Below are 26125 nucleotides of genomic sequence, written 5' to 3'. Positions count from 1 at the left end.
TATAGAATTATTTAACTTGACCCCAAGGTTTTTAGAGAATGCACACGAGTATATAAAACTGGTTATTGTTGTACCACATACTGTCAAGGAATAGACCTTGTGGTCCTCTGTCCATGATCAGAGGCACGAAGCTTTTATCTTAAAAAGATGTGACAATCCTGAAAGAAGTACTTCAGCTTTTAACTAAGAAGGAAAGGCGGAGTCACATGTTGCAGTAGCATAAAGATTTATTTTTACTCTGCCAAGTAACTTCCTCCACTTTGCCACACCTTTTTTATCAGTGACGTTTGACTGACTAAAGCAAAAGACCAGCATGTTACAAGGAAACAGACACATTCTCTCAAACGTGGATGTTCTATTCTGCTTTTCAAAGATTCTCCATGTTCGGAATATGTTTCTTCGTCTGTTTCTTGGCATGGTGTATAACAGCAGGTAAATTCACTGTTTAAAGTTCCTCCTGACTTTTTATTAGAAGGAAATGGGTTCATTTGTAATACATGATTCGTAGTTATAGGTACTTGTCGAATAGTTGTGCCTCTTTAAAAAATCGTGCAAAGGTTCCTCTTTAGCATAAATACAGATACTTTATCTTCTGAAGTCTGTGCAAAAGTATGCTACTCAACTGATTTTGGAATGTAAACATGTAGTTAGAAAAGATTTTAAAACTGAATATCTTGATCCTAAGCATATTTACTCAAAAGGAAGTCCACCTTTGTTTAATGAAACTGGAAGTGTAGTCCTAAGCAGAATTACACCCATCTAGATCCATTGACTCCCACTGATTTAGGAAGGTGTAACTCTGTTTAGGACTGCACTGCTAATCCTCAAAAGGTGTGCATATAATTTAAGTATTTTGTTAATATTGATACTTTTTCACCTGAGATATTCAGCAAGACCAAAAATTATATCTATAAAAGTATACAGAAGTAACTTCACAAAAAGAATGTGAGATTTTGAACTAATATTTACAGAGTTTATTTTAATTTATTTACTTGTTAGCCATGCCACATTAACCTGTGGAAATTGTATGTATCCAAATGTATTTTTGTTGCCTGACAGTAACTCCTGGTCATACTGTACAAGTTTTCTGCCTTGAAGCACTATCTTTGAGTCTACAGAAACAGTTTTATCAGGGGAAGGAAAGGGAAAGAGGTGGAAACTAAATAGCCCAGAAAAAACCACAGTGTCAACATGTAATATTTATGGTGCCACAGTATTAAAACGCAGAGTGTGACTCAATCTTATATGAAGTAGTTAAAATGTGTGCAATTGCATCTTGAGAAAAGTAAGAATTTCATTTTTTTGTAACTAATATAGAGTTTAGTTATCAAAGGCTTTCATGGCCAGAATCATTGGGGTACTGTGCGGTTTCCGGGCTGTATGGCCGTGTTCTAGCAGCATTCTCTCCTGATGTTTCACCTGCATCTGTGGCTGGCATCTTCAGAGGATTCACGGCTATACAGCTCGGAGACCACACAGCACCCCAATATAGAGTTTGCTTGTAAATGTAGAGCAAAAAGAAGATAAAGTAGCATTTCATAATAATGACATCCTTAGAAATATGTGTAGAATATGTCCAGTTTTGGAATTGTGGAAGTGGGTCACTTGGACCAGTGAGTTCTGGATTCAAATAATATCCATGAATTTATTGGTGGACCTGAAGCAAGTTGCAAACTTTAGTGGTGAGAATAAAGTGGGATGATTGTCATACATTTCACCCTGTGCACCTTGGAGGAAGCATGAGATTAATGTCATTTTTTAACAAATAATCTAGCTGATCCTTTTCTTTCCTTTATTTTTCAGACACAGAAAAAAAATGCCCGGAATTTACAGATCTTAGTTTAGCAAATGCTCTAATGGGCACAGATGTAAAAGTGCAATTTCTTCTGTATACAAGGAAAAATCAAAACTGTTCTGAAAATCTCAGTGGACAAAATTTGACAACTTCTGTTTATCTAAATGTGACCAAGAAAATTATTTTTGTTATTCATGGGTACAGATTTACAGGTTCTCCACCAGTGTGGATTAATGCAATTAAAGATAGTTTGCTTGCAAAAGAAGACATTAATATTATAATAGTGGATTGGAATCGGGGTGCCACAACTTTGATGTATCCCACGGCTGCTTCCAATACCAGGAAGGTGGCAGAAATGTTGAAGAACCTTATTGATGAAATGTTGGTAAGGAACCCATTTTTTGCTGATAGCCGAACATAGAGCAATCTTATGGTGTCAAGAGGAGTGACATATGAACTGGCATGCTGTATTGTCACTTCAAGAATTTTTCACAGCGTACAGCAGCAAAAGGGACTGGTGAGGTCTGTTACTTATTCTTGCTTATTACACACACTATTTTTAGAGAGCAATCCTGGGTAGCTCTTCTTAGAATCCCACTGAAGTCCATTAAGTGAGCATTAGTCTAGGAAAGTGTTGTTAGGATAGCATTATTACTGCCCAATCCAGATAGGGAATAGAGCTACCTATGGAGCTGCCACAGGGACAAATGCTGCAGTGGAGGGCCTGCTATAGGTGCCCCTCAGTCCCATTGCTGCAAAAGCTGGAAATCCTGGCCATGACAGAATTATGCTTGTGTCTGGAATGGGATGCCAGTATAAGAGGACTGGGGCATCCTTGGGGGTAGAGCTGACTTTAGTTGGTTCCCACATGGGGTATGTGGCCAGTTGCACCACAGCCCCAGCCCTGGACTTATTTTGGCTCCCATGAAGAGTTTTCTGGAGATGGGAAGAGTTTTTCCTGTTTTTCCCTTCCCCATGCCTCCAGAAATCCCTCTGGAGGTGGCTGCGTGGCTTGACTGCAACCCATCTTTGACTGTCTCCATTATTTTGATTGGGCTGTTAGTGTAAGAAAATGTGTGAAACCATGCAAACAAAAAATTAAGGAAGGTATAATAATTGCATGTCTGAATCTGCATATAGTATGTACATGAGATATTAAGCTGTGGCCAGTTATATTTTCAAGTACAAGGAGTGTGTGGTGCAGTAGCTTCCTTAATAGCTGTGGCTAATTGGTACAGAACCTACTTTGCATGCAGCAGGTCCACGGTTCAATTCTATTACCTCCAGTTAAAATGATCAGGTAACAGATGATGTGAAAGGCCTCTACCTGAGGATCTTAAAAGCTACAACCAGTCAGAGTAGGCAGAACAAGAACTGAGATAATGAATGGTTTGACTCAAGACAGGTTCTTTTGTCAAGTTTTGACTCAACTCTTGGTTGAGCATTCCCCTGAAATGCTTGTACTGGCTGTACAGAATTACGGTAAAGCAGTACTGGCTGTCTTATTATATTCCTCTAGGTTTCCTCACTTGAATGGACGCTAATACAAAAAACTTATTTTATGCATAGTTAGCTGATCAAGTCATTTTTCATAAACCTTTCGGCTGTTTCTGCATGGCCCCAAAACAGCACCCTAGGGATGGTAAAAACACTGTCCCTGCAGCGCTGTTTGCACAGCTGCCGCAGCACAGCAACACCATCCTCATCCCCCCAAATGGCGTGAAAACGCTGCTTTCAAAACACACGCCATGAGCGTGTTTTTTGGAAAACGGTGTCTTCCTGCAGGCTCCGTGCAAAGGGCACCAGTGGGAGAGCGCCGCTTTCAGGTGCAGTCTGTTTGCATGTTTTGTTTACCTTGTCTTCCCTCTGAGGCTCTGGAGGGAGAAGGGACATTCCCACACTGCCGTCCGACCCCCGAGGGTCAGAGGGCAGTGTGGGTGTGTCAGTACCTCCCTCTGGAGTCTTGGAGAGAAGACAAGGTGAACAAAACATGCAGACCCGAGGCGGCTTCATGTGGAGCTGCCTTTGTGGTTCGCAGCAGCTTTGGGGCCGCCCCACGAGACCATGCGAACAGTCCCATGGCTCCACTGGCATGAATTATGCTGGTGGACAGCTGCTTCTGCCACTGTGCAGAAATGGCCTTTGTTTACAGAACCAAAAATACAGTAGAATCAATGCAAAGTTAACAATTATGGTGCAGTTAATATTGCTTGCTCAGACAGGCAACAGTTGTCCAAAATCTTCAGCAAAGGTCTTTCACATCATGTACTACTCAAACCTTTGTGTTGAAGATATCAGGTATCAGGTTGAAGATACCATGTGGGAGGCAAGTTCCAGTAACTACCAGACCTGACAGTAGGGATTCTCAGGTCACAGTCCAAGTTCCAATAACACAATCGAAGTTGAAAGATAGTCCAGTTAGGCATTCAGGTTAGGCATTCACAAAGGCAGAGGCAAAAGCAGTCCAAGGGTCAAATAACAAAAATAGCTATAAAACAGGTCAGGCAACCGGTGGGATTGTCAGCAAGATTGCAAGAAAATTGAATCAGTTCCTCTACTCCTGAGGAGTACTGGGGCCCAGATCCTGTGGGGGTGCATTAGTTTCTTCTAGCATTCCCTTACCAAGAGGGGAGGCTGCTGGCTGCCAAGTATACAATCCTGTGCCTGGTCCTGGGGTGTTTCAGGAGACTGTGGTGGGTCTGGTCATGGGCAGGTCTGTGCTGGGGTCTCAAGTCCTCAGCGCCCTGCAGGCTCAAAGTTCCTTTGGGAAAGTCCTGAAACCTTGGCCTCGCAGGAAGTGTGTACCAAGGCAGGGCTTGCGGACAGATTGTTCTCTTCCTGAAGGGGACTAATCCTCCCATACTATACCAGGGCAGTCCATGACTACATGCAAAAGTGGTGTTCTGTAAACCTAAAAAGATTTGCAGAAAAATCTGAAATCGAAACAAATACGGGGGTGGGGAGTTAAAATCTTAAAAGGATGAAAGGATGCCTGTTGCTTCAATCTCAATGCAACCACAGTACTCCAGGCTTCAGTTTCCGTGAGTAAAAGGCAGGAGGAGAGGGTGGGGTCCTTTCCAGGACTATTTTGGCCTTTGAGGGATAACTCAGTGGGGCCAGACCTGACTAGGGTTGCCTGCTCCAGATTGAGAAATTCCTTGAGATTCTGTGGTATAGTGAGGAGGGCAGGATTTGGAGAGCAGAGAGGCATCCACAGAGTATAATGCCATAGAAGCCACCATTTAAAACAGTCATTTTCTCCAGGGGAATAGGTCTCTGTTGTCAGGAGAACGGCAACCTTAGACCTTGCAGGAACTTCTCGGTGACTTCATACCATCTGACTTACATGATTCAACTAGGCCTGGGTGCTTGCTGCTGTACCATTGTGGTATAGCTTCAAAGAAGGGTTTAGGAGACCCAGGTTCAAATGGCCATCTTGCTGAGAAAGCTCATTGGGTGATTTTGGACCAATCACATACTTTCAACCTAACCCACTTCACATGGTTGTTGTGAGGATTAGGAGATTGGGGGGGGGGGGCTAATGTAAGCTTCTTTGGTACCCACTGTGGAGAAATATTGTAGTTTGTTTGTTTGTTTGTTTATTTAATAAAATTTATATACCGCCCTCCCCCAAAGGGCTTACGGCGGTGTCCAACATTAACCATAAAAACAATTAAAACAAGTAACCAAGGTAGAGGTGGGGGAGGGAAACAGAAAACAGCAGGACAGATAAAAGTAGATTGGCTGTTGGGTGAAGAGGAGGTAAAATTGCCAACTGCAAGTTCCTGGAGATTTTATGGGTGAAGCCTGGGGATGGTGGAGTTTGAGGGAAAGGACCTCAGCCGGATATAATGCCATAGACCAGGGGTCTGCCACCTGTGGCTCCGTAGCCGCATGCGGCTCTTTCAGCCTTATACTGCGGCTCCACGTATTCTGGAGGTCAGAGGGTAGCATGGGCGTGTCCCTCCAGCCTTCCAGAGCAGTGCTGGAAGGAAAGGTGAGTGGAGGGGCCGAACCGGAGGTGGCTCCATGCGTGAGGGTGCTGCTTTTCGCATCCCTTCCATTCACCTCTCCTTCCAGCACTGCTCTGGAGGGCTGGAGGGACACGCCCACACTGCCCTCCGACCCCTGGAGGTCAGAGGGTAGCGTGGGTATGTCCCTCCAGAGCAGCTGCCATCCCCCCTCTGCCATCCCCGCAGCCACCATCCCATCTCTGCCCTACGGAGCAGGCTGCCTATGGAATAGGGCAGAGGGGGTTTCCCTGCTTGGCGCTGCTGCCTCCTGCAGCATGAGAGGTGATGGCACCAGGCAGGCTGCAGCCACCATCCCCTCTCTGCCCCACGGAGCAGGCGGCTACCTGCTCTATTGGGCAGAGGGGGTTTCCCTGCCCAGCGCCTGTGCCTCCCAGTGCTGGAAGGAAAGGTGAATGGAGGAGCTAAACCAGAGGCGGCTCCGTGCCGAGCCGGGCTTGGTAGATCTTCGGGGCCGTGGAAAACGGGTCCAAATGGCTCTTTGGGTGGTAAAGGTTGCTGACCCCTGCCAAAGACTCACCCCTTCCAAAGCAGCCATTTATTCCAGGAGAACAAGGGCAGCTCACCCATTATTACAGTTGATCTCCAGATGATTTATCAGTTCCCTTGGAGGAAATGGTTACTTTGTAGGGTGAAGTCTGTGGCATGATACTCTGCTGAGGTAACTTCTCTCTGCACATCTTGCCCTCCCTAAGTTCCCCTCCAAAATCTCCTGGAATTTCCCAACCTGGAACTGGCAACTCTAAAGAGAACTGATGTTTGTAGTTGAAATATATATTGTAATTCTGGGAAAGCTGCTTCCATCATTGCTGTGGTGGGGTGTGATGGGGTGGGGAGGGAATAAGTGGCAGGCTGCAAGAGTGATGGGGGCAGAAAGAGAAAAAATGATGGGCAGCAAAAAGAATAAGAAAGTGACAATCATGGAGGACAGAGAGAGTAAGAAAAGGTGACACGAGGAAGAAAGAACGATAGACTAACAGTGTAATCCAGAACAGAGTTACTCCAGTTTAAGCTCATTGAAGTGTATTGATTAGACTGGAGTAACTCTGTTCTAGATTGCACTGTGAGAAGAGGAGCAGGGGGAGAATGGAGAAAGCAAAGGGGGGGATGTGATCGCTGTTTTCACTTTTTTGTGGGTCCCCAATTGTATAGTCTATTTGATACGTGTTGCTTTGTCATAAAATGGGTAACATTTTTATATGTCTGAAGACTTTCAAAACTACACAAAGAATATTATATTGATGTACACAGAATGTAAAGATGTTTGGGTTCACATTTCTACAATCTTCTTTCCCTGCGTATTTACTGGCAGGAAAATGGAGCCTCTCTTGATTCTGTTCACATGATTGGTGTAAGCCTTGGGGCTCATATATCTGGATTTGTTGGAAAGGCATACAGTGGAAAAATTGGTAGAATAACAGGTAAGACTTTTACCATTCTGTTGAGTATTCAGGAGCATAGCTGTTCCTGCATATTAAGTAATTCAGTTCCCCAGACCTAATGGACAAGTAAAATCCAGTTTAGTTAACCACAAAAACTCTAAGACTGAATTTGGACTAAAGTTAGATGTACATCATTGTACTCTTAGGCCATTCATGCACATGTGGTCTCCTTCACTTAGGGCATACATTCCCTTCAGGTTTGATTCTTGGTTATGTATACATTTCCCCCCTCTTTGGCACTTGCACTGCTGTCAGATCAGAAAATTCTTGCAATTTCTGACAGCTCTTTAAGTATGACTTTTTCTTTCCCTTTGCAGGGAAAGTGAAGGAGATCACTATGCATTTAGCTTTCCTCTGGTTTTCTTGCTCCTCCCTGCCTTTCTCTATCTAGACCACAGTAGTTCCTCCCATTCTTTGGGCCAACGGTTCAGAAAGATCAGAAGGGCTTTAAAAACAAATTTAGCAGTAAAGTTCTATCACTGGAGCAGTGAACCCACTGAAGTTAACAAAACTGGTCTAGCGAAAAAATACTGGACCAAAGACATCAGCAACAACAAAAAAAGGTGGCAGGCAATCTCCCGAAATAGAGGTTATATGGGAACAACCAAGAGGTTGGCAGGGAGGCAAAATGGTGGATCAGATTGGTTTGGATCACTTCACAGGAGGGTAATTTGAATAAGCAAAAAATTGTGAGAAATCAAAGAATGGTATAAACAGGAAAATGCCACTCTGAAGCAAAGTTAGAAAACTGACTACTTCTCAGCCATGTGGTAAGCAATGCATGCAGAAATGGCCTTACTCAGACTATCTGGCCTTCCTCAAAGAGCTACAACTTAAACCATGAAAACACAGCTACTGGTGACACCCACACTTAACGTAGGTTTCAACATAGAACCTATGTAGGTCAGCTACTGATTAAATCAACGTTACTGAACGGCAGTGAGCATATATTATAGGCAAGCCCTAAGCAAGTAATGCATGACTATTCTTCAGAAGAGCAATATCTCCTTAGAGGAAGAGGTATGCACCCCAGTGTGCATAGTGGTACCAGAGCCTAGTGAAGTTGAAATCCTCTTAAGTTCTTTTGAAATAATATATTGATGTCTCTTCTGTGAAAGCAAGCCCTGTTGCCCCTACCTTCAACTTAGTGGGATCATTACCATCCTAGGCTCATTCCACACATGCAGAATCATGCACTTTCAAACTGCTTTCAGTGCTCTTTGAAGCTGTGCGGAATAGCAAAATCCACTTGCAAACAGTTGTGAAAGTGGTTTGAAAACGCATTATTTTGCATGTGTGGTAGGGGCCTTAGAAAAGGGGAACAGATTCCTGGTTCCATGAGAATTGTGTACATAGATCTTGTTTGGTTGGGGGCATTGTTGAAGAAGAGGTTCACCATATGTCCTTCCTCCCAGGACCTTTTACAAGCCCCAAGTATATTCTTAATTAAGACTGTAGCCAATATATTGGGAATCGGGATGTTAAGAATACAAACAGAGGTTAATTGTTTTAAATAATGCATAATCTCACCATTATTTGGTTAATATAAATAATGATTTAATTTTGTATTGCTTGTGTTGTCTAAACAATTTGTATGCCCACATATTTGGTCACGTGATGGTTTGCTTCCCACTCAATATATTATAGAAATAGAAAAGCCTATTATAATGTAGCTAAATATGTTTATTTTTCATGCCAGGTCTTGACCCAGCGGGGCCATTATTTAGTGGAAAAGAGGCAACTGAGAGACTGGATCACACTGATGCTCAGTTTGTTGATGTTATTCATACGGATATTAATGGTAACTACACAGTTCTGCATTACCAGAATTACTTTATAGAGTAAAAAATGTGCTGAATTTCTTGGTACTACTTGCTGATATGTAAAGCTAAGTTTGTGTGTGTGTGTCTGTGTGTGGGGGGGGGGAGAACTTAAGGTATGACCAAGAGCTTGCATGCAGCCAGTGTGTGTGTGTGTGCACGCGCTGTTGCCATAAAAAAAGCAACTGTGTTATATCAGAAACTGCTTTTGAAATTTTCATGATGCACAGTGACTGCTGTTTAAAAAAAGAATGAACAAGAGGAGAAATACCTTGCAAGAATGCACAAAGTAATAAGTACCATTATGGATATGATTCTGAGTCTTTTGTAAGCCACCCACTGCTATTAATATATGGTTACATTTGTTGAGATTAAGAACAATTTATTTTTACTCAGTTAAATATAATTGTTCATTTTGTTTTTTGGGACCACTGGTTACTTGGTACCCTTGGCTCTATACCAAAATATACAAGAACAATTAAGCTCACTATGCCTTTGTTCATGGCCTGGAATTCTGACTGGAATTCTGTTACGGCCCCCAGGGGTGTTCAGAAGAAGTCCAAAATACTCCATTTCAAATAAAATAATTATTTGTTTTTTAAAATTAAATTAAATTTCTAATGAATGATTTCACACAAAAAATGTCAGCATTTCCTTGGTTTGGACCTAGCTGACATTTGGGGAAATTGTCCTTGCCCCAGAAAAAGGCAGTTTCTGAAAAAAAACATATCTTCATCATCCATAATGTGCTCTGGCACAACCATTGTCCACACAGCCTGTAAGTCACCATGAATATTTTTGGATTTAACATGCAATTATTTCCTCACACAGTAGTCATTTTAGCCACAGTGTGACTGAGAATGGAGGGTTTTCATTTCAGTTAGGCTGATAAATTGTCTTTTTTAGTCTCTTCTAGTTCATCCATGAATTAAGATGGTCTGTAGAATGGATAAATTGCTTATTGTTATTTCCTATGATGATGAATTATCAATCTTCTCTTTTTTGGTGATGGAAAGTGCTATCCAGTCTCAGCTAACTTATGATTACCCCATAAGGTTTTCAAGGCTAGAAACAAACGGAGAAGGCTTGCCATTGACTGCCTGTGTATAAAAGTCCTTAGACCTCCTTGGAGGTCTCCCATCCAAACGCTAATCAGGGCCAATATTGTTTAGTTCCCTGTATCTGGTGGGATTTGGCAAGCTGGGACCATTGAAACCAGGACACATACTTTCTGTCTCTCTTTCTTTCGGACACATACACACCACACACACACACCACACACACACACACACACACACACACACACACACACTGTCAAATATGTAAACAAAGAAAGGGAAAAACAAGTTCTTATACATTTTGATGTTTAAAATTATATCCAGAGTTTGTTAAGTGTTGATTTATTTGTTCTGAAATCTATTGTATGTTCTCTTGCATTGTATTGTTAAGTTTTTGTTAGCTTTGGGTTACAGAAAGCCTTTGGGAAACATTGACTTCTATCCAAATGGTGGAACATATCAGCCAGGATGTCCACAGACGATATTGGGAGGTAAATAGAGAAATTATTTACATTTAAAAAATAATACTGGGAAAAGCCCTAAACAGGATTCACAACTAATGAAATTGTTTAATCACTTTGCTCTTGAAAGAATTGTATTAGGAAGACCAGAGTTCTTACTTTTTCAATTAAGAAGTAGATAGGAATGCCAGGGCAGGAAATAGATGCTTTACCTGTGCATTTTGAGGTGCTGCTTCTACTTCAGATATTCCAGTGTGATTCTAAGCTAAATTATACCCCTTCTGCCCATTGACTTCAGTAGATTTAGAAAAGGGTAACTCTCTAAATATTGCACTGTGGTTACAATTTGAAAAGGGAATATATATCAAATGAGAAGTGTTTTCTGGGATAGTTCACTAAAAGAACTGAGTGTCTCAGAAGTTTTCTGAATGCTATTTAAGATAAATATGCTCCTGGTGCAAGGGTCCCAACAAATTTTGTGTTATGAAGATTATGGAAATAGTGCATATAAAGTACTTTAAACACTAGAATGCTGAATCAATGCATTTATTTTATTGTTCATTTGTGTTTGTTTATTTTAAAAATTTATACCTTGACTTTCTGTCCTTAACAGGGCCATGAAGGCAGGTAACAGATTAAAAACATATATAATAAAAACATCTTAAAAGCGCTAAAATGAAAAAAGCATAAAGCACTTAAAACCAAGCTAAAATACACATAAAACACAATACAAACACTCATAAAAACAACAAAACATAGGGCAGGAAGGAGGAATCACTGAGGGAGTGCCAGACCAAACAAAAAACCTCACCTTGTGGTAGAAGATGGCAACAGAAGGGAGCATGATAGATGGTGTCTTTGGAGAGACAGTTCCAGAGTTCTGGTTTCACAACTGAGAAGACCATCTCTTGGGGGTGCCAACCACCTGTTTCCAGAAGGCAGGAGTGTCCAGATTATGGCCTATGAATATGACTATAACAATTGGGTAGTTTCTTAAGTGAATAACGGTACTTCGGGTATGTTGCTTCCAAGCCACAGAACTTCACAGGTTAACATATTGGAAACCAGTGTAGATAGGTCAAAAATGCAGTGATATGATGACTATAACCCCGCTTAGTTAACTGAAGTTTATGAACACTTTTCAAAGAACAACCCACCCCAAATCTGCAAATGATTTCCTCCAGCAGTTTCCAATACATGTGCAAAAACTCAGGGCACAAAATGGAGCCTAGTGGGAGCCTGCAGCCTAAAGGTCAAGGGGCTGAAGAGCAGTCCTCCAGCACAATAGTTCTAAAACCTATTATCCTGGTAGGATCAGAATGTCTGTAAAACCATGCCTTCCAGTCCAGAAACACAGTTCCAGAGCAGTACCGTGATAGATAGTATTGAAAGCCGCTGAAAAATCCAGACGAATCAACAGATTCACACTCTCTCAGTATAAGCATTGTAAAGTCTGCAAAAATAATAATAATGTGCAACTGATTGTACAGGATCAACAGAGAAATGTATTCTGCCATGGTCTCCAGTAGGAGGCTGATTTGGCATTTTTAAAAAATGCACGGATACTGTACTCCCTATCTGTGCTACTAAATTTTCTGGACTGCATTCTTGATTGTAAAGCTTGTAACCCTATGTTACATTTCCATAACATGAAAACATGCCTTCCTTGAAATGTGACTATTTTATTGTCCTGTTAACATTAGTATTACTCTTAGAAAAACTAACAAACTATTACATGCTTTTTAATTTTTTTTTATTTCAAGGATCTCAGTATTTAAAATGCAAACATCAGAGATCTGTTTTTTTGTTCATTTCATCTTTGGAGCAGAAGTGTAACATAACAGCATTTCTTTGTGACTCATATGTGGATTATAGAAATGGAAAATGTACAAACTGTGATGTTTTAAATCCGTGTCCAACATTGGGTAAGATTGTTTTTTTTCATCTATTTTTATTGCATTATTCCTTGAGGGAGCCCTTCCCCTCCTCCATTTTATCCTCACAATAACTCTGATAGTTTAGATTGAGAGCGTGACTGACCCAGGATGTGTGTGTGTGTGTGCGCGTGTGTAAAGTATCATCAAATCTCAGTCATCCTATAAGTTTTGTGGTAGAAGAAGAAGAGTCTGGATTTATATCCCCTCCCCTTTCTCTCCTGTAAGGAGACTCAAAGGGGCTTACAATCTCCTTTCCCTTCCCCCCCCCCCCCCACAACAAACACCCTGTGAGATGGGTGAGTCTGAGAGAGCTCAGAAGAACTGTGACTAGCCCAAGGTCACCCAGCTGGCATGTGTTGAAGTTCACAGGCTAATCTAATTCCCCAGATAAGCCTCCACAGCTCAAGTGGCAGAGCACAGAATCAAACCCGGTTCTCCAGATTAGTGTGCACCTGCTTTTAACCACTACACTGTTGCTGCTCTCTAGGTGTAGTGAACTTGGTTTGGTAACTAGATGTTTGAACCTGAGTCTCCTTGGTCCTAATCCAACACTCTGAAAAGAACATAGTGTGGATGGTTTCACAGCAGTCAACCTATAACTCAGATACCTTTCAGATGCCACATTTATTGTTCTAGGTTGGCTGTACTGCATTCCTAAATGCAGCTACATCCTTTTAACCTGTTCAAGTCAGTGGGCTTAGAAGGATGTAACTCACCTTAGGATGGCTCTGCTGATGTTACTGTAAAAACACTCTTTATTATAGGACAATTTTTTCAACTCAGTCTCGCCTGAGTTCCCTCCTCTCTGCAGTTCCCATTCTTTTTGTCTGTCAGTTCTACAATGCTTTACAATTTTCAGAGAATAGAAAGGATCCTTGTTCCTTCTTTCATCAGCAGAAAAGCTTGTAGAATCCAAACAACTGAACACTCTTCTGGGTAGAAAGCAATATAATACTTGTGGAAAACAACTCTCTGCTTAACTGTTGTTTATCAGACAACACTGGCTTGGATCCAGTTGTGCCCTAAGACAAACAGAAGGTAACTTTTGCTCAAACAGGAGTGATGATCTGTGCCAGATTCTTCTGCAGTAGTTGTAGCTTCAAAATTGCACACCATTCCAGAGGAACCCCTTCCCTGATCATTGGGAGTCATTTTCAAGGGCAGCTGAAGGGACTGCAGTGAGAAGGGTGAGATAGGAAAGCTTTTGTCCATGAGCACAACTTTGGCCATGCTTCTTGGGATCCAACATAATGCCTCATTCTAATCACAACAGTAGTTGTTTTGAAACCATAAGACAGAAAGACTGGGTTAAATTACAATTGAGTTTAACAGAAATTGGCTGTTCTAGTCAGGTAAGATGTTTGTGATCCCAAAACTGCAATGCTAGCAGAACTTCAATTAGTTAAGGCCCCCAGGCCAATTCTCTGTGCATTTAAGTATAGCCACACCCTTCTGTTAATCTCCCCATACATTCACACAAATCTGCCAGATTATAGTGTGGTGCAATCAGTAATTGGGGGTGAGAAGGTGCCAACTTGCCAAAATTTGAAGTGAGGAAGCCGCTAACATTGGTGCCTGCTTTGAATTGTGAAGTTTCTGGCAAGTAAGTAATGCAACAACTTGATCTCTTGCTGGACAGAAGTAAATACAACTACATTTCTTCCACTAACCTTCTGATCTGTAAAAAGATTCCCAAACAGTTCTAGTTCTCGAATAAAGCTAATCCAACCGGGAAGAAAAAATGTAATCAGCACATATTAAAACTCTAAACAGATAGCCCTTAAGCCAATTAATAAAAGTTGATTTAGTTTATTATTAGAATTAATATAAACTGAGCAGGCCCTGAAGGCCACTATCCTTGATACACGGAGAATGCATTATTAGTTTTTGATTTTTCTGATTACGTAACTGATTAAAAAGTATTTTAATATTTAAAAGCAAATACCACAGAGCCAGGAATTTCAACATTAATTCAGTTTGGAAAGGAAACCAGTGTCTTCATGCTGCACTATAAAATGCAGAACGGGCATTAATTGTGGAGAGAGGTAAAAGTGTTGTGTTTCAGGGTCAGCGGGCAAACAAACCATCTGTATTTTGTAGAATTACTTATACTTAACTTTGCAAGACAGAATTAAAGGGATTGATTCCCCTCCCACCTTGTGACCTTAATACAGTATTGTTGTTTGTGCATGTGCACACTTTACCTTTCACAGCTGAATGACAATCTATGATATTTATAATATCAACTATAAAGAGCTATAGTGGGCTGTGTCTATTATTGCTTGTGATTGACAAGGACAACCAGTACAAACGCAGAAAATGTGATGACAGTTTGTACCCTTTGGAATTAAAACAAGAAGGATAGCTAGAAGAACTAGAATTCTCCAGAGAAAGTGTTTTTAAAAGGTAGACTTCTTTAAACAACTTCATCATCAAAAACAGTTCCTTGAGCATTGTTTGTAAAACATGCCAATTGCTTTCATACTGAACCTTGAAAATTAGTGAAAATAACTGCAGGAAGTTTACGTGTTCGTAATGAAGAAAGAGCTTAAGAAATGCAAAACATTTTGATGAGGATTTTAAAGTCCTACGTTGCAATATTTATTTACTTCATTTACAGCCAACCTTTCTCATGGTCTCAAAGCAGATAATATAGTGTACATTGATGCAATCAATAGAACAGAACATCAGGTAAATAATGTAACATCATTCGGAATACAGCAATCTGAAAGAAACCATAAAGTATTAGACATACGTTAGCACAGAAAACGGTGTTACGCTATTAAAAAATGCAGGGAAATAGTAAAATACATACTGCAAACAGATAATATATGTTGAACACACTACCGTCCCATTCCATTTATAAAAATGCCATTCTGAGCAATTCCACTATAATATATTCCGGTTGCCTTTGAAAAATGCCCTCCTGAATAATTTTGTTTTACTTGTTGTGTTATGATAGAAGTGGGGATCCTTTCTAACTTTCTTAGGCAGGCGGTTCTACAGTGGGCCCAAAAAAGAGAATCTACTTATACAGGTGTTGTTGACGTTTCTCATTTGCTGGGTGGCACCACAGAAGGTCCCGCCAAAATAAATCTCTTCCTTAACTGTCTGAAATCAATTTTATGCGTTCCTATGAACTAAATCTTCATTTACCCTTGAGAAAATAACTTTTTCTCAGTTTAACCTATTGGGGTTATTGACAGGCTGCCAGTCCTTTGCTGTGATGGATTTTCAAAGCATAGGCATCCTTCATTGATGCATGCATTGGACAGATTTATGGAGGAGAAGTCAATCTATGGCTACCAATCTTGATCCTACTTGATCTGAGATTGCAAATGCCTTAGCAGACCAGGTGCTCAGGAGCAACAGCAGCAGAAGGCCATTGCTTTCACATCCTGTATGTGAGTTTCCAAAGGCATCTGGTGGGCCACTGCGAGTAGTAGAGTGCTGGTCTAGATCAGGGGTCGGGAACCTTTGAAACCCAAAGAGCCATTTGGACCCGGTGGCAGCAGCTGGGGAGCCTTACCCCCGCCTCGCAGCGCTGCCCCACCCTGCCCCCACCCAGCCAGCCCTAGCTCTGCAGCTCCAGCTGCCGCCAACGGGAGAGCACCTCCTCCCCCCTTCCAGAACAGGGGGAGAGTGCCTCCTCCCCAGCAGGCTCCTGCCCCCCACCCTTACCTCCCACCCCTGCCAACTGGCAAGCCAGCCATCATTCCCCTCCTCCCCTCACCCTCCCACGGCAGGCTCTGAGGCTCGGCTTCTGGCAGCCAGCCTCTATGTGACTTTCTTAAAAGGGCAATTCTCCAAAGATTGATTAAAGATTGCTTTCCCCTTTAAGCAATCTTTTGGGGAATTGCTTCTTTAAGAAAGTCATAGAGGCTGGCTGGCTGCCTGGAACGGCAGCTTGGAACTAGCCTGGGTAAGTCGGGGTGGCTGCTGAGGAGGCCAGGCTGCACGAGTAAGTGCTGCAGTGCTTACTTGCGAGTAAGGCGCCACGCTTACTCGCGAGTAAGTGGGGCTCCGCAGGCGGGGTGCCCGGAGGGTTTTTTGGTCTCCGGGCACCATTTGGACCTGGTATGCCCCTGGAAGGGGCAGCCATGCCAGGAGCCACAGTACAAGCGGGAAGGAGCCGCATGCGGCTCGCGAGCCGTGGGTTCCCGACCCCTGGTCTAGATGGACTCTGGTCTGATCCAGCAGGCTCTTTTTTATGTTCTTCTGTTCTTATGACATCCTATGTTTCTTTGTGATGGAATTGTTAACCCTCTTGATTGCCGGCTTCCTGCTGTGCTTTGCAGAGGAAGGCTGTTTTCAGTCCAGAGAGGCAAAAACACATTTTGGGACTGGAGAGCCTGATCAAGGAGAAGAATCCTTTCATCACTTCTGCATAGTTGTCATTCTCTTCCCATGCAGTTCTGGGCCTGTGAAGCTGAAGAATGAGAACAGTCAGAACACATTCCAGAATCATCACAGAATTTACATTCTGGAATTCTATTTTGTCTTGTTTAACCCATCTGTGTAAGCTGCTTTTGTACTTTCCAGAGAATTATGGGCATGTTCTAGTGTGCATACTCAGGTAGGAAAATAAAACAAGGAAGAACAACTAGCCAGTTCTCCAAGAGATCCAAATACGGTTGTAACAGCTTCCTTACTGTTTTCCCATCAACCCACCATTTGGGCAGGTTTTTGCCTAGCTTGTAAGAATATTGTTGTGAGTTCTGATTAATCAAGTAAAATGAAATGCCGAAAGAAAGGGGAAAAAAGTGTGTGTGTGTGTGTGTGTGTGTGTGTGTGCGCGCGCGCGCGCGCGCGCTGGAGTGGTAGAGAATGCATACTGTCATAAATAATACAATGACTACCTTGGAATTTAGCATACATAACTTGTCTAGCTTTTTGTGACTGGATGTCAGTTTGATTTCCCCAAACATTATAAAACAAAACAAAATATTTCAGATTTTATCTTTTCTATGTGTGTTAATTTTTTGTTGAACGTATTCCAATTTGAATTTTTAGGTTATTATGCTGATAAATGGAAGAACCATTTAATTGAAAAGAACCCCCCTGTGACAACAGCTTACTTTGACACTTCAGACAAAGAGCCTTTCTGCAGTAAGTCATCCACCATTCTTTTTTGCACTTTCTCTGGTTTTCATTGAATGAGAGCGTTGTGAATAAACTACTTACTGTCCAGATAACAAGGCACACTCTTGATTAGATGTGATTCTTTGTTGCTGGATCATTTATGAAATTTATTGTGTTCAAAAAATCCATGTGTTAGGGAAAAATGCTAAACACAGGAAATTATCTGGTAGGGGATGACAAATGAGCTGGATGTGAAAGTAAGAAGGAACTGCATTTGCATTGGATAATCAGTAAAAGATGAATTTCAAGAAGTGCAATGCAAGACAGCTGCATTTTTACACCCATACATTGTAAGATGTGTGATGTAAGGAATATGTCACTGTCATTCTCAAATGCTAAATAACACCTGTGTGCCATTTTTATTTCATAATTATTTTATTTATTTTGTTTGTACCCTCTTTTCTCCCCAATGGATAGCCCTTTCATTGCAGAGATGTAAAGGGAAAGGCATATCTCATTTGTTGTTGTTTTTTAAAAAACCATCTGTAGCAAGGGAAATGGGTGGGATTGGCCACTCAGGTGCTTCTGGAAGTGCTCAAGTAGGGTGTGAAGACCACAACCCTTACTGTTGCCCCAGGCAGTGTTGCTCAGAGGTACACTGCATTTCAGGGTGAGGGTTTCATTGATTCACTGTGGCTAATCACTTTTCATATACCTGCCCATTTTGAATGTGTCTCCTTATTTAAAGATATCATTGCATCTTTTGGCAGTGAAATCTGTAAGTTAATTATGATTTGTGTGCTAATTTTGCATTTGTTTTCCAGTGTATCATTACTTTGTGGATATCATTACCTGGAACAAAAACAGTAGGAGAGGTTTTATAAGAATCCAGATAGCAGATAATACAGGAAATATAGCAGAATCTAAAATAGATAGGTAAGTTAATTATATTACCTGATGTTTTTGTCTTTTGGCTATGATCAACCTAACTTGGAAGTAAAGGCTATTGAAACTGATATTGGATGGGACTGATATGCTAGTCTGAAGAAAGGGCATGCACCTGAAAAAAAATTGGCATCTTTCAGATTCAGATTTTGGCTTAGGCCCTTTCTGCTCGGGAGATACACAGCGGCCCAGGGACAGCAAAAAAGCCATCCCTGGGCGGCTATTCGCACAGGAGGTGCTGCTGCAATGCGTCCTGGCCACCCAAAAGTGGCGTGAAGCAGCCACTTTTAACCTTGCAAAACAAGCGAGGTTTTTGCAAAGGAGCGTCTTCCCAGGGGCGTGGTGCAAACCGCACCGCTGGGAAGATGCTGCTTCCCCTGTCACCTCCACTCACCATCATGTCCAGCGTTGCCCTGGAAGGCTGCAGGGACCCGCCGACGCTGCCCTCCGACCCCTGGAGGGGGTGACACTGGACATGACGGTGAGTGGAGGGGGCTGACTGAGAGGCAGCTCCATGTGGAGTCACCTCTCCGGCTGGGGGAGGGAGTGGGGGCTGCTTGCATGCTAGTGTGCGAATGGTCCCAGAGCCTCCATCAGCATAAATTATGCCGGTGGAGGCTCGTTTCCGCCCGTGTGTGGGAAGGGCCTTAGTTTTCATAGTAGTATTTTAGAGTATTCAGTCTTTTCCCCAGTGCCCTTTTGGAATTCTGATCCTTCTTTTGTTTTGTTTTTGAAATTCTGACATTTGGGGGTCATTATACCATATACACAGAATCTTTTCAGAAGGCTGGAGAGGCTGTTTCTCAAGCAAATGACACCAAATATTTTAGGGGATCTTATCCTTCCTGTCCACTGAAGACCCCCAAGTTTCAAGCAAATTGCATTAAGGGATCAAATTCTACAGGAATCTGAACAATGTGCTCCCTGCCTTCCTGCTTGTCACCATTATTTTCTGGGGGGAGGGAAAACACACACACACACACACACACACACACACACACACACACACACACACACTTTATTTCCCCATGGAAGGTCTAAGAAAATGAGAGGGAGAGGGCATCTAAATTCTCTCTCTGCAGCCTAAGCCTATACTGGTTCACAGGAGAACCCTCAAGAGCTATACCAGCCCTTCCGCACTGATGCTCTTGTTTTCTTCTGCCCCCTAAAAGAAGCTAAGTGACAACATAGCATGCATGTGGATTTTAGGTAATCAAATTGGACTACTTCCTTGGGGTTTCTTTCTATTTATGAGTTTTATGTTTCAGGAAGCAGTTTTTCCACAACTGTTCAACACAGACTGAGAAGATACAGGTGCATGTGTGTGCTCACTCACTGTCAAAGTCCAGGGCTGGGTAGTCAAGAGCAACAACTTGGCCATCAGGATGATCAACTGCTGAATTGCCCAGGGGAGAAGGCATGAGTAGTGCAAGCTGGCAATGAGGCCCATCTGAAGGAAAACATGCACTCTGTGAGTGCAGTCTGAGAGCATTGGAAGAGCCTCTGAGCCCCAAGAGAGAGCTCCAGCCAACCTATCTGCCTCTTGTCCCAGTAGTCCAACTGTTCAGTGGCACATGACTCATAGAACTTAGATAGGTAGCCCCTTACCACTGTATCCACCAACCTTGGCTCCCATGCCTGGTGCCAACTGCCTGTCCAATAGACTCCATCAACATGGCGATTAAGCTTTTTCCCACCCACCGTTTCTCCCCTAAATAATTCCAAACTATTTATTTTCCCAGCTGAACTCTGAAACTGAAGTAATTCTGGCTGGCTAGAAAATGTCCCCCAAGGAGAATTTGTAGAGGAAAAATCAGTAGATGTGGGAATGACTGTCATGTCCTCCTTCCCCTCCCCTGCCTACCAGCATTTATTTTATCTTTGAAAACAGAAGTTAAGGAACACAAGTTTTCTGAGATAATTATTACTTTAATCTTACATTAGACACAGAATCCTTTACTGGACTAAAAAGCAAACAGGGATTAGAATGGTTTGGATTCTTCACAGTGTATGATTTTTCCTTTGGCTGATTCTTTTTCTTCTCATCTGTATTGTATTGTAGGGGTATTGTATAGTAGTGGTAGAGGAATAGGGAGTCTTTTTCTGTCAGAGAAGAGACCCTTAAATTGAATAGGCTTGAACACCAAACCAAATGCAGTCAGCTGCCTTGGGCACCACAAGCTAGGTAGAAAGGTGGAATAAAATGTTTAAATAAATAAATACAGGCAGGCAAAAAATAAGTAACCGTGGGCTATATTTGAAATGCTGCTGTACCAGTTTTGCTACTCTGGAACAGGATAAGCTCAGATAGAACTGTTTTCTCTGTTAATGTTGGCTATACTTTACAGAATCCCACTGAAGTGTCAACCTGAGAATTTCCTTGATTTTTCCTTAGTGATGCAGCAGTATTTCAGCAATATAGACAAGCCAAGATCCTTGCTGGATTTTATCTGGATTTTTACAGTATATCAAAAATTACCTTGACATTTTCTACAAATAATGTAGTAGGACCAAAATACAAGCTTAGGATCCTCCAAATGAGAATAAGATCCCTGTCAGATGCAAAAAGGTAAGTTTATAATTGTTTAAAACAAAAGCTTAATTGCTTGTCTTACTTGGGAGCAGGGGCTATTATTGGAAATCTTTATCTTGCATAGAACTGAACATGGCAATAAATAAGGCAAGTCTTCTAAGCAGCCAGTGATCTGCTGCAACACCTGCAAGGGAGAATCATTTCAGTGAAGCTGCAAAAGAAGGGAATTCTTCCTTCAAGTGTAGAGATGGCTTTCAGGCTCACTAAGCTATCCATTGAGAAAGGAGAAAAAAGACAATGCAGATGGTGATGGCATGGGAATGTTGTTGAAGGAAGCTCAGGAAGCCACTGTACCAATCCAAATGGTTGATAAAGGCTACTTGCTCTCAACCTCCTGGGTATGTCTTTGGGTATGAAATGTAACTATATAGGCAGTTAAAATGCAAAAGCATAATGCTAGCTGGCTTTGCAAATAATCAGTGGATGAAGCTGGATGAGGGTTGTAAAAAAGGGAGAACAAACAATAGTAATAGTGGAGTTCAAGTCTTCAGGTGAGCACTTTGGAGTATATCCACCAAGTGTAGTGTCAATAAGATGGTTTCCTTACACAAGTGCTGCATTTTATTTGCGAGTAGCTTCTATAGGTTACCTAGGCTGGCCCTGCACATTTGATGGCCCCTGTGGTCTCTTCCAACTCTATGATTCTATATTGGGAGTGCTTTGATTGTGTGTTCCTGCATTGCAGAGGGTTGGACTTAATGGCCCTTTTGGTCTCTTCCAACTCTATGATTCTATGATAGTATTGAATTAGAACTCATAAAGGAATTAAACACTGCATGTCATCCTAGCATAAACCGAGACCTGGATGTCCTTACTCACTACAATGTTTAGCAGGATTTCTTGCAGATTTTTTGATCCACATGGGAATTTGATATATAGATGGTTAAATCTTTATATGCTTCATAAAGGCAGCATTGCTCAAAACATATATATCTTATGTGTTTGCTACTGTTTACTAATTTTTGGCTTTTCTGCAATTTATGAAAAATTGATTTAAATTATTAGTTTATATATAGTTCAGTATGATCATATGATATAATTGTATCTTGTAGTTGGGTAAAATATGTGAAGTTGATGTGAACACACATATAATTTCTGTAGTTACTGATAATTACTATAATTATGTTAATACTAATTGATAAAGCTAAATATCTGAGTTCTTCAATTACGTTTAGCAAAATTAATTATAAATTGTACAAACATCAGTGCATAATGTTCCAAAGTACACATTAATTTGTGACATATCAAGATCAAATAGTAGAAAGCCAAGAAGCAATGTGGCTAAGTTAACAGACTACGAGTTCTCCATTTGAGTTTATTTGGCAACATTTTTGCAAAAGGTCACCTATATTGTAAGTTTGCCATTGTTATAAGAGGGTCAGCGGATAGCAGAATTGAAAGACTATAACTTTGCTTAGGATAGCCTGTGAATCATGCAAATTTTTTGTGGTGTTGTGAACTTTTTTTCAGGTTTGAATTTTTGCTTGAGAAAGGGGATTCTGGAACATGAGCTATGTTTCCTAAAACCTTCATACGATGTTATTTCCTCATACTGGCTGTAGCTGTTTGAAAAAAGCACCTGCTTTTTCCTTAGGAACAGTTAGGCCCCTTCTGCACTTGCAGAATAATGCACTTTCAATCCACTTTCAGTGTACTTTGAAGCTGGATTTTACTGTGCGGAATAGCAAAATGCACTTTCAAACAATTGTGAACGTGGATTGAATATGCATTTTTCTGTGTGTGTGGAAGGGCTTGAGTTGATCATATAAAATGACTGAGACAAAGCAGTGCTTAAGAGTATTTGCCTTCAGTAACTATCCTGTAGAGAAATGAATGGACAATGTGATGACCCCACTATTTCTAAAAAAAAAGATGCAAAATTAAACAGACTGAGCAACTGAATAGCTGCTAACAAAATATTGGGGTGGGGGGTGGGGAGGGGATTTGTGAAAAGGAATGCACACCTGCAAAATAATGCAATATTTGGAGGAAGCAATACCAGGGTCAACCTCCATGTAGGGTCTAAACATCTCCTGGAATTAAGATTGGTCTCCAGACTGTAGCCACCAGTTCCCCTGAAGAAAATTGGCCTTCTTTGGAGGGTGCCCTCAGTAGTATAATACCCTGCTGAGGTCCATCCGCTCAAATCCTGCTCTCCCCAACCTCAGCCCCGCAAATCTCCAGGAATCCTGCCCTCCCCCAACCTCAGCCCCCCCAAATCTCCAGGAAGTTGGTGATTTTAAGCAATATCCTGAGTAAATCATCAGAATGGAAGATGGTATTTCAGGGGAAAACGTTTGCAAAATTAATCCTCTTTTTAACTGCAGCTTGAGAAACTTAATTGACTGGAAACTACTCTTTGCAGCCTTTAAAGGCTTCTTTTGGTGCTTACACTGTGTACATAACAGCTCCCTGTCATTCCTAGAGCAAGGGGGCAGAAATTCTGTCATACTCGACAATATACAATTTAAAGATCTAATGTTGCATTCATTTGGTAGTGTATCACCTCTCTCTCTCTCTCTCTCTCTCTCTCTCTCTCTCTCTCTCTCTCTCCAGGCTTCATCTATGTAGATATGATTTTATACTACTGGAAAATATTGAAACAAGCTTCAGGCCTATTCCCTGCTATGAAAATGATGAATGAAACAGACTCTAGTAAATGTGCCTTGTCTTATACATAAAGGCAACAATGAGAAGTGACATAAAGACTGAATTCCAATCACTGGGGCTACTTTTGATGGCCATAGAATGAAGTTGTACAAGAAGTTCAGTTATTTGCAATGTGTGAAAGATGGTTTTTTATTAGCATAACTTGAATCAAGCAGCATAACTTTTCATCTCTGATTAGACTTATACTAGAAATTTGTACCCAAGACTACTAATTTAATTTGATATCCTTCAGAAATTGCAGTGTCGTGCACAGAAGTAAAGTACATATTTTTCTCAGTAACTTTCATATTCTGTACAAGGACCTTTTTCAAATTGATGCCTGAAGTGAAAGAACCAAGCTTGTTCCAACAATCCCTTTGTGCAAGTGTTGAGCTAGAGAAGTCCTTTTTGGGATATGAGGGGACTACTGTGCATATTAGGGACTAAAAACAGGAGTGGCTAAACTGAGGAAGATTTGAATAAATAAGGTATTTTGGAATATCAGTGCTTCAAGCTGGGCAAAGAAGTGATATTTCATATGCATAGAACTTGTGTTCAACTTGTTCCATGAACCTAACTATGGTGGATTCTACACAGGACAAATATAATGGATGTAGAGTGCAATACAAACCATTGGAGGGGGGGGGCTACACTTCGCACAGGTCCCATCCCCAAAACAAGTCCACCACGTTATATTTCCCTCAACCCAGAATTTTTGAAAATCCCTAAACCAGTGATCCTTTTGCAAAATCCCAGGTTGGAGCTGCTCGTGCTCAAACAGCCAGGCAGGAGGCGCTTTATTTCCGTCCCTTCCTGTGCAGTCCAGTCAGGGAGAATCTGCCTGCCATCGCCCTGCTGTTGTAAGGAGGCACCTTTTTCTTTTTTAAATTTTGCATGTTGTACATGCACAGCTACGCAGATGCAGCTGATCGTATTGTGGAATGATCGGCATGGGGGTTCATTTCTGTATGCCTGCGCAACTACAGCTGTGCTGCAGGCAGTTAAAAAAGAGAGAAGCGCCTCTGTGTGAAGGTGCAAAAGCAGAGGCAGAGCAAGGGGAAACTGTGCCCAGGGCACTCGCACGCCCTGCGCCCCTGCAGCAGTGGTGCCCACCCCTGCCACGCCTCGGAACACCCCTGCCATACCCCCTCCGCGGCCTGGCCACAGCTCCACCACAGCTCCACCTGGGGCGTCACCCCACCCCTACCCTGTGGGTGCAACGCCACTTTGCAAAAGCAACCCGGATTGTTTCCATGGGCTCAAATCACTTCCCGCACAGCATGCACTTGACTGAGAAAAAAGAAAACGGGTTCCTTTATAACGACTGAAACCCATTATACATTTGCTGTGTGGAATCAACCGATGAGAAGTAAGCATAAAGCACCTACTCAATAATTCCACTGAGTTAAATGGAATTTCTTCCCTAACTAATGAGCTTAATATTAAAGCCTTAATCATTGTTAGTTGGGAATGTGAATTGTTCTAAATAAAGATTTGTTTATTTAAAGCTATGGGAAAGTAGTGATTATGAAGATATACAGAAGTGTTTCTCCTGTGAGGATGTAAAGATAAGGGAGAAGAGTGGCACACTAAAGTGGAAGAAAAAAGCAGAAGGACAGTGGTGCAGTGGGAAGTAAGAGTGCTTTATTCAGTTATACTACCCTTACATACTTCACTGTTCTTCTTCAGGGGTATCTATTAGAATGTAAATAAAAACAAGAAAAAATAAATTATTTAAAAAAACAGGATTTAAAAACTTAGTAATAGATATTAAGTGTAAAACATGCACAAATGTATCCAGAGCCATAACTTTATGAGCATGTTTCAAATATCCAGGTGCAATAAAGGAGCATTACACAGACCATAGATGGATGGAAATCTAGGTCTTAAAATTGCTGTGGATCACTCTGAAACTATCACTACTTAGAAAAATGTATAACTGAACTACTGTATCTATAGCAAAGTTTTTATTCTCTGAAAAGAATACAGTGGAACCTTGGTTTTCGCCTGTAATCCGTCCAGCGACACTCTGCGAAAACTGATACTGGCGAAAACCTAAGCTACGCTGTTTGCGCATGTGCTACGCAAACAGAGTAGCGTAAATTTACGCAAATGGTGTAGCAAATTTACGCAAAAAGCATAAATTTACGCCAAAAAAATGTGGCTGAAAATAGAGCTGCCCGGTGAAAACAGAGGCAAAAAAATGGCCAGGGGATGACCGGCGAAAACTGAAATGGATGAAAACCGAAGGCTACGATTACCGAGGTTCCACTGTATACAAAAGAATATCCAGTGTATAATTACTCATTAAA

The 26125-nt window shown here is 41.6% G+C and overlaps 1 protein-coding gene across 3 annotated transcripts; it reads left to right on the top strand.

The window, feature by feature from the left end:
- The first annotated feature begins 321 nt into the window (after positions 1–321).
- LIPI (lipase I) lies at positions 322–24467 on the top strand. 3 transcript variants are annotated; one of them, XM_048494525.1, is made up of 10 exons: positions 322–432; positions 1804–2180; positions 7139–7247; positions 8968–9069; positions 10548–10637; positions 12371–12532; positions 17558–17653; positions 18451–18562; positions 20967–21140; positions 23721–24467. In XM_048494525.1, the coding sequence occupies exons 1-10, from the start codon at positions 351–353 to the stop codon at positions 23806–23808; spliced, it is 1392 nt and encodes a 463-aa protein (XP_048350482.1). In that variant the 5' UTR covers positions 322–350; the 3' UTR covers positions 23809–24467. The 3 variants fall into 3 exon arrangements, with proteins under 3 accessions (XP_048350482.1, XP_048350484.1, XP_048350483.1); XM_048494527.1 differs by lacking the exons at positions 322–432; positions 1804–2180 and adding an exon at positions 2216–2317; XM_048494526.1 differs by lacking the exons at positions 322–432; positions 1804–2180 and adding an exon at positions 2222–2312.
- The last annotated feature ends 1658 nt before the right edge of the window (positions 24468–26125 follow it).

This window comes from Sphaerodactylus townsendi, linkage group LG04 (genome assembly GCF_021028975.2).
Source record: "Sphaerodactylus townsendi isolate TG3544 linkage group LG04, MPM_Stown_v2.3, whole genome shotgun sequence".
Classification (NCBI taxonomy): Eukaryota; Metazoa; Chordata; class Lepidosauria; order Squamata; family Sphaerodactylidae; genus Sphaerodactylus; species Sphaerodactylus townsendi.
The sequence above is the reverse complement of the archived record's forward strand: the minus strand, read 5'-3'. Positions and strand labels throughout refer to the sequence as shown.